The sequence below is a fragment of the Trichosurus vulpecula genome, chromosome 1, assembly GCF_011100635.1.
Source record: "Trichosurus vulpecula isolate mTriVul1 chromosome 1, mTriVul1.pri, whole genome shotgun sequence".
NCBI classification, from domain to species: domain Eukaryota; kingdom Metazoa; phylum Chordata; class Mammalia; order Diprotodontia; family Phalangeridae; genus Trichosurus; species Trichosurus vulpecula.
This window is the reverse complement of record NC_050573.1, coordinates 470,161,342-470,170,459: the sequence shown is the minus strand read 5'-3', so window position 1 is coordinate 470,170,459 and position 9,118 is coordinate 470,161,342. Positions and strand designations below refer to the sequence as shown.

Sequence of the window (9,118 nt, the reverse complement as noted above, 5' to 3'; positions counted from 1 at the left end):
GAGACACGAGTCTAGTTTCATCTCTGACACTAACTTTGTGCCCTTGGGCACATCACTTTTCCTATTTATACCGTGATTTCCCTATTGCTGAAATGAAACATTTGGATTAGATGATCCCTAAGGTCCTTTCTAGGTCTTAAACCCACAATGATCCTGATTCCTGTACTGTGGTATTTTCCAGGATGAAAGAAAATCAATATATTTGGTCCTTTAACAAGTTTAAAAATGAAACAAATGAATAAACACAAAGACCAGTGTTGTTTTGTTTTGTTTTTTAAACTATGTCTTTATGGAACAGCTAGCAAATTAACCACACGTATGTTCTTAATTATTACAGATATAATTACTGCCTTTGGCAAAACAGACAAGACTAGCATGCTAGCAATATCCACTTTTTATCTTGATTTAAATTCTTAGAAACTCATGATTTAAATTCTTAGAAAAAGCTAACATTCAGCTAGATCCTTCTAACTTCTGGTTTCAATGAAAAAGAGAAAAATGACTAATTTTTTTTTAAAATAAAAACTCAGAAAATACCCTGAAATTTCAACTTTATTTGTTTGTTAACAAAACATCAAATTTAAAATCTGAACATCCTTAATATCCAAAGGGATTTTGGAAATGAAAATCTAGTTGAAAAACAAATTAGCTACATGCTATAAGCTCTTTTGCTAAATTTTCTTTAATTATACCTAACAAAAGTAGGCACTTCTAAAGTATTTGCTCCATGTAAAAACATTTTTAGTGCACTTGTGTTATTATTTTCAAGTACTGTAGTGTAATTTTTATCATTTCCAGCAGCATTAAAAGCTGAAGATGATTCTTTTTAACAGTCATTAAATTAAGAGACAGATAGTTGAAATCTAAGAAACCTCAGTCCGTGGAGCCAGTAAAGGCAACAGTGAGGAATTGTATCTATTTGTTCCAGAATACAATCATTTGTTGAAATTACAAAAGTGAAAAATTATAGAGGAAAATGAACAATCATCATCACTTTTATGACATTCACATTTCATCTCTTTAGGATTTATCTATAGAAAATCTTTCCCTTCAAAGTTACTTTTTAGGCTTGAAATCCATTTTGGCACATGAGGTTAACCAGCACCTAGAATGAACATCAAAAGACATACTACAGGGCTGACTGAATGGGGATCCCTGATTAATCTTGTGAAGACAGTCTTGTGAGTTTTATACCTTTACTCCTGGAGTTCTTCCCTCGGAAGCGGCTGGGAGCCCTCTCAGTAGTTTCTTCCTGAGGCTGCAAGGAGGAAGATTGAGAACTTTCTGCTTTACTTGAAAAAATGGAATTAACTACCAGTTTCTGCTTCTGAGGAGCAAACAGGGATGTGGACATTTGGGTTGGCATGTCTTCTGTCCACGACACTTTTCCACCTTCCCCTTTCCACTTTGAAAATCTTGAAAGGGGCTCCATTCCTTTCTCCCTACGTTCTCTTCTTAAAATCTGAAGTTCTGCTACTGCTTGGTCCAGCTCAATCCTCAAGACCTCCATCTCTCTTGCTGCTTTATCTCGTTGCTCTCCACAGTCTTTGAGGGACTGCTCTAAAGAAAGGAAAAACTCTCTTCCAAATTTCGACAAGACCTCATCACCTTGAGAGAAAGAAAAAGAAGCAGTGGCAGCTACATCATAGCGGATATTTCAAGAGCTCTGTTTGAGGATTTTTCAGCCTGCTGCAAACACCACAAACCTTGGCAGGACAAGCTACATGAAATGCGGCTTTGGTAGAGGACCTGGGGTGGAACAGAGGCCTTAGGACACTGGCTGTGCTCTGTTTCAAAGACTAGAATGACAGACAGGTGGTATGTCCCTATTTTAATTGCTAGCCTTGATAACTGGGTCCCAAGCCTAGTTGCTTCTCTGCTGTTGAAGAACTGCAAGTTTTAGCAATATCTTCTAAATGTAACATGGACAAAAAATGGACAAAGCCATGGTAGCCCTTCCCTAGTCATGACTCTGGGATATCCCACTTGAAGCAGAGGAGGAGAATTTAATAAATGCTAGTGGCCATACTAAAGTACATTTGGTCATTTGATATTTTAATCTAATTTCCCTTGGTATTACCTTTTACCATTATTCTTCAAAGAATTAAACATTTGAAAATGTTAACAATTGTGTATGTGATAGACATTCTTATGAGGAATTCAGGGTCCACAGTGATTCATAGGAGATATTTTAATTTCAAGTAATGTGGGGTATTGGAATATTTTATTTTACTAGCACTATAAATTAGAAATAGTTTCTTCCATTAAACTAGTGGCCCCAAATACTTAAAATTTTTACCTTTTTATATACATGAAATCAAGAAAATAGGCATTAAGGGTAGCCCTGAAAATTATCCCCCAAAATACAACATTTAACCTGAGAAGTATAAGTGGAGAAGAGGAGTAATCATCCTAACTTCTTTCTGTGGTGATGGTTTCATGAGCTGTGTGTATTGATTCACACATAAAAGCTTCATCTTGTTTTGGTTTTGTTTTAGCATCTGCTGACAGGACCACTCTCTTTTTTTTCTCTATTAGTTGATTCCCTGAGTTGGGATTCAGCAGTGCTAAGCCCTTCCAAGAATGTACTCTAGGGTGACCATCCCAGTTCATGATATCCTAGACACAATTTTGCTTATATGAATTGCTCCCTCTATAGTAAAAATGTATCACATTTGTGTGTGGGGGTGGGTACATGTTGGAAACAACCTCATAGATAAATAAAGTCCACTGATCTAGGATGGGCAGAGAATTCACTAAGCAATTAACAAACACTTACTAAGAGTTTGCCACTTGTTAGTTGCTGTGCTGGGCCCTGGGACTTAAATAAAAGACAAAAATGAAACTATCCTTGCCTCTGAATAACTTACATTTTAATGGAAAGATTCTTCTTCTACCCTAGTAGATTTTGATTAAAATGATAAAACTTCTCCAATAGAGTCCAATAGAGTCCTTTCACTGCAATATCTGGGTGCTCAAAGGTTATGTAAACAGAACACGAATTTTGGAAGGTCCTGCCATGCTGAAGAGGCCCTGCATATGGATGTAGCAACCCACTTGATATCTGACAGTCAAGGAGTATGGGCCTAACCAGAAGCTGTGAAGACCATCAATAGAACTGATAACCAAGTGATGATGAGTTGCTATGACCGGAAAAAAATATCCCATCACTTTGTGACCCTGGCCATGAGCTTTTCTGACCTCTGAGACTTGCAATCTCGGTCTCCCACATGGAATGCAAAAAAATCAAAGTTGGGACTTGAATCCTGACTCTCTGACTCTGAAAGAGGCATTCTTTCCATTATGCAATGTTATTGTTAATATTTTACTTAAATTGCCTCATTCTTATTTAAAGTGAATTTCTTCTTGCTGGAAATAGAGGTTATGTTGTCACTATATTCTCTTTTTTTGGAAGATTTTTAAAGTTTTATTATTTATGTTTAACATTATTTTCTTTTCAAATTTTGAGTTCCAAATCTCTCCCTTCCTCCCACTCCTCCCCTACCCACTAGGAAAGCAAGCATACGATATCATGTATAAACGTGAAATCACGAAAAACATATCTCCATATTAGACACATGCATGGTAAAGAAAGAAAAGAGAAAAGGGAAAAAGAAAAAAAGCAATGGCAGCTAGATGATACAGTGGATAGAGTGTCAGGCCTGAAGTCAGGAAGACTCATCTTCCTAAATTCAAATCTGGCCTCAGACACTGTATTAAGGTGGGACTTTCTTTTGCTGTTTTCTCTTTTAGTACTTATTTAATCAAGTGCCCTTGAAGAGTCTGTCCTTTGTTTCTTTGATTGGATCAGGAGTCATTGACTTGTATCTGGAGGTACTAGGATTAACTTTCCCACACCCTAGGTGGGATTTTTCACTGTTCTTTGTTTGAGTGCTTCTAGCACTGAGGTAATCAAGTGCCCCAGGGCCCTGAGACAGGTATATAAGATCCAAGGTTGGCCTTTGACTTTTGGGGCACACTCATGGAAGGAGTGTTAAGACTCTGGGCAAGCTGTCACTGCCCCATGGTTTTGTAACCCAGATTGAAGTTGGTGATTCTCTGGTAACTATGAATTGTGATTTAAATCAGACAAGGTCTGTCTGTTGATGTCTGTAACTTCTATTTGTATTTGTTCTGAAGTTCAGGGTGCTGGCTTTTCCTCCTGAACTAAGTGAGTTATTTATGTATGTGTGATTAAAGTGAAATTGTTAACCCTTTAAAGTTGCTTTCCTTAGAAAAGCAGATCAAAGAACCTTTGTTAGCAGCCCTCTGTGTGCTGCTTGTTGTTGGTTTTACACAGCCACAGTAGCTGCTAGCAAGGTTGTTGCTACAGACACTTGTTAGCTGCATGAGCCTGGGCAAGTCACTTAACCCTGTTTGCCTCAGCTTCCTCATCTGTAAAGTGAGCTAGAGAAGAAAATGGTCAACCACTCTAGTATCTCTGCCAAGAAAACCCCAGAAGGGACCACAACGAGTCAGGCATGATTACAAAATGACTGAACAAAAAAAAGGAAGAAAAACAAAGTGAGAAAATTGTACTTCAATTTGCACTCAGAGTTCATCAGTTCTCTTTCTGGAGGTAGATAGCATTTTTCATTATGAGTACTGTGGAACTGTCTTGGATCATTGTATTGATCAGAGTAGCAAAGTCTTTCACAGTTGATCATCATTACAATATTGCTGTTACTCTGTGCACAATGTTGTCATGGTTCTTCTACCTTCATTTTGCCAGTTCATAGAGGTCTTGCCATGTTTTTCTAAACCATCCCCCCATTCCCGCCCCGGTCATTTCTTATAGCACAAGAGTGCTCTATTGCAATCATATGCCACAACTTGTTCAGCCATTCCCCAATTGATAAGCATCCCCCCTCATTGCTTAATTCTTTGTCACCACAAAAAGGGCTGCTGTAAATATTTCTGTACATCCTGACTGGGGGTCCTTGATATTTGAGTTGTTTCTTTCTGACTGCTTGCAACATCTTCTCCTTGACCTGGGAGCTTTGGAATTTGGCTATAATATTCCTAGGAGTTTTTATTTTAGGATCCCTTTCACACAGGGTCTTTCTATGGGAATTAATGGTTGGTAAGATACAAAAGATGAAGCAGACACATTTTTGTAAACATGCGTTAATTGTAAAAGGCATGACAGTGAAAGCATGATTTGTGGGTATGGATTTTTCTCTATGGCTTTGCCCAAACCTGTAGATCCAATGTTATTATTTTGGCTACACAAAATAGGGAAGCCATGCTATATCCTGAGCTTGCCAAGGAGAAGGCCTTCAGATTGCGAACATTATTATTCATCTGCCATCTACTACTATTCTTATGGCTAACACCCTCCCACTATCCATTATTACTCTCCCTATTTCTATAACTCAACCTAAGAACAAATGATCCATAATCCTCACCTCTTATTTTCTGATCCCATCCTCCTCAACTCTATCTGACTCATATCCTACTCCAATCCTTCCCTCCCCTTTAACTTTGCCCTGTGGAATTCTTGTTTCATAGTAAATAAACTTCCCTTTATTCAGCAAGCCTTTCACTCACACTTACCCTTTTGTCCTATTGCTGCTCATCTCTCAGCAAACCTCACAGCAGTCCTTTTATTCCTCCTTTACTGATTCCAGATCTCACTGCCCACAAAAGCTATTCCAAACCTCTCAAGTTCCCCACACTCCTGAGAAAATTGGGGTCGTTTCTTATGAGATCTCTCTTCTCTTCATTTCAAAACCCCTTGACATCATCCCTCACTATCTCCCCCTTTCTCTCTGACAATGAGGTGGCCCTTCTCCTTGCCTGGACCAACACCTCTACATGTGCCTTGCCTTTGATCGCACCCCCTTCCATCATTTCAATCTTCTCCAGTGGATCATCACCTTCAGTCATTCCCTTCCTCACTCCCAATATCTCCATATCTATTGCTTCCTCTCCTAATTCTCTCCCAGGTTTGTAACTTTGGTGTTATCCTTAACTACTCACTCTCCCTTGCTCCTAAGGATCTAGTGATGTTAGCAAACCTTGTCTTTTTATTTCTATATCTTGCATCCAACCCCTTCTCTCTTCTCACGTAGTTAGCTACCATTTTAGTTCAGGGGCCTATCATCTCTCACCTAGATTATTACAATAGCCTCCTAAATGGTTTTTTTGCCTCAAGTTTCTCTCCACTCCAGGCCATCCTACAAAAGACTACCAAAATGATGGGCAAATCTAACCACTTTATTCTACTACTCAATAAACTCTTGTGACTCCAGTTGGCTGTAGGATAAAATATAAATCCATCTGCTTGGCTTTTAAAGTCCTTTACAACCTTGCTCCAGCCTATTTTTCCAGCGTCATTATTAATTACTTCTCTTCCTGCATTCTATGGTCCAATCAAACCAGAATTCTCTTTCTTCCTTACATAATACATTTTCTCTCCCATCTCTGAGCCTCTTCATTAACCATCCCCTCATGCCTGGAATGGACTTTTTCTCTCCCCTTTACTTCACAGACTCTTTCTCTTTCTTCAGGTAACACCTTCTACACAAAGCCTTCCCTGATTCTCCCTAACTGCTAATGCTGTCCCTCTTTCTAATAACCTTGTATTTATTCTATATATACTTACATATGTACTTGTCATCTCCCCATTAGGATTTAACATCCTTGAGAGCAGAGATGGTTTGATTCTTTATATACTTAGCTACTAGTACTGTGTCTAGCACATGATGATCTCTTAATAAATGCTTACTGATTGGTTGATTAATTACTTCCCAGTATTCCCTGTAAGCTTAGGCAAGGTGCTAAACGTAGCTCCTTTGTGTCATCTCCTACCGGGTATCATTATATTTACACCCCTTAGCCCCTTCCCTCCAAACTTCATAAACTTTCTCCCAGTCCTTGAATTGGAGTCAGAAGGAACTAGAACAGAGCCAGCATTAGACCTGGCTCCCTGAAGCTCAGGTGGGTTTAGCCTCTCTATTTTTCTATTCATGAGAAAGAAAGCCCCATTCTTCCAAACATTCTACAATATGGATAGAACAAAGATCACTGCTTCTTCAGGGCAAAATAACAAAAATGTTAAGAAAATACAATAATTATACCCACAGAGGAATATTTATGGTTTTACTTTCATTATATAATTCCTTGGGGGGAGGGTGGAGGGAATGGATGACAATTTTGCTTCAAAAATATCAACCAGCATTTCAAAATAGTTTTAATTTTCATATACTTTGTACACAGGGGATCACAATATTTGGAGGTGGAAAGAGCCTTCAAGATTACCTAATCCAAGATTACCCTCATTTTAGTGATGAGAAAATTGAGGTTCTGAAAAGTCAAGTAGAAAAGGGACTTGAACGTGGGTCTTTCTAACTCTAAATTGAGTGCTCACGCATAACTACAATTATGGTCAACAGACCTAACTAGTTCTTTAAAAGGTTTATGGTAACTAACTGTTGTAGTATTTTGGCTTGATTTCTATTTTTATAAAATGAAATGGAAATCAAAAGGAATACTGTCAAAGGAGGTAAAAAACATGAAAGAAGAAACAAAGGGGAACAGATGAAGTTACATGTTGTTAAACTAAATGGAAAACACAGTTTAGATGCTTAAATTTCCCATCTGTCACAGCACAACGCACAGCAGACATTCTAATCACAAGGCTACTATTAAAAAACAAATAAAGCCAAGAAGTGTTTACACAGGAAGCAACCAACAATGGCACTGCTAGAGAACAAAGGTAACAGAGAAAATAAACTTCTTGATTCCTTTTCAGATACAGGAAATGTTGATAAGGCTCAAGATTGGGTTATTAAAGAAAAGGTTCAGTTTATTAGATAGGGCTTCAATGTATCTTTAGAAAAATGTTTGGAGGCTGAGTCAAGATGGCAGAGTACAGGCGGCAACCTAATTGAACTCTCCCAACATTCCCTTCCAAACAATTTTAAAATAACTCCTCAAATCAAATTTTGGAGTGGCAGAGCCAACAAAAGGCTCAAGCGAGACATTTTTTTAGCTTAAAACAACTTAGGAGGTCAGTAGGTGAGGTCTGTGACACCAGGGCAGGAACCAGCCTGGAGTACAATGGCCTTGCTAGCTTTGGGCCTAAGAATTTTACTATAAAAAGCTACTACAGTGGCAGAGAAAACCAAAACATAAACTCAGAAGAAGACAATAATGTGAAAACAGCTACAACCAAAGCCTCAAAAAAATGCTAATAAGACCCAAACCCCAAAAGAATTCTTGGAAGAGTTAAAGAAAGAGATGAGAATGGTACAAGAAAAGATGGGGAAAGAAATGAGAGGGATGTAAGAATATTATGAAAAGAGAATTAAAATCTAGGTAAACGGGGCACAAAAAAACAGGGCACAAAATCCAAAAAAATCTTTAAAAAGTGTAACTGGCCAAACGGAAGAGGTAAAAAAATTCACTGCAGAAAAGAATCCTTGAAAAGCAGAATTTGTCAGGTGGAAAAAGAGGTGCAAAATCTCACTGAAGAAAATCATTCCTTAAAAGTTAGAATTGGGCAGGTGAAAGCTAATTACTCTGTGAGGCACCAAAAACAATGAAGCAAAGTCAAATGAATGAAAAAAAAAGCAGAAGAAAATGCGAAATATCTCATCAGAAAAACACCTGATCCAGCAAATAGATTGAGGAAAGCTAACTTAAGAATAATCAGACTCCCTGAAAGCCATGATCAGAAAGACACTCAATATCCTACTTCAAAGAAATTATAAAGGAAAACTGCCCTGACAGCTTAGATGCAGAGAGAAAAATAGAAATAAAAAGAATCCACTAATCACTTCCTGAAAAAGATAGCAAAATGAAAACTCCTAGAAATATTATAGCCAAATTCCAGAGCTCCCAGGTCAAGGAGAAAACATTTCAAGCAGTCAGAAAGAAACAATTCAAATATTAAGAAGTCACAATCAGGATCACATAAGATTTAGTAGCTTCCATATTAAAGGACTGGAGGCCTTAGAATATGATGTTCTGGAAAACATCGGAGATAGGATTATAACTAGGAAAACTGGGTAAAAGCATTTAGGAGAGAAAATTGATTTTTTTAGTAAAGGACTTCCAAACATTCCTGATGAAAAGACCAGAGTTGAATAGAAAATTAGACATTCAAATACAA

General features: G+C 37.8%; 1 protein-coding gene across 1 annotated transcript in view; it reads right to left on the bottom strand.

The window, feature by feature from the left end:
• Window positions 1-536: 536 nt before the first annotated feature.
• LOC118845550 overlaps window positions 537-9,118 on the bottom strand; it is a 232,990-nt gene continuing 224,408 nt past the window's right edge. The window contains exon 13 of the mRNA XM_036753508.1: window positions 537-1,608. Coding sequence (XP_036609403.1) covers window positions 1,160-1,608 — 449 coding nt within the window. The 3' untranslated portion in view covers window positions 537-1,159. The remainder of the gene's footprint in view (window positions 1,609-9,118) is intronic.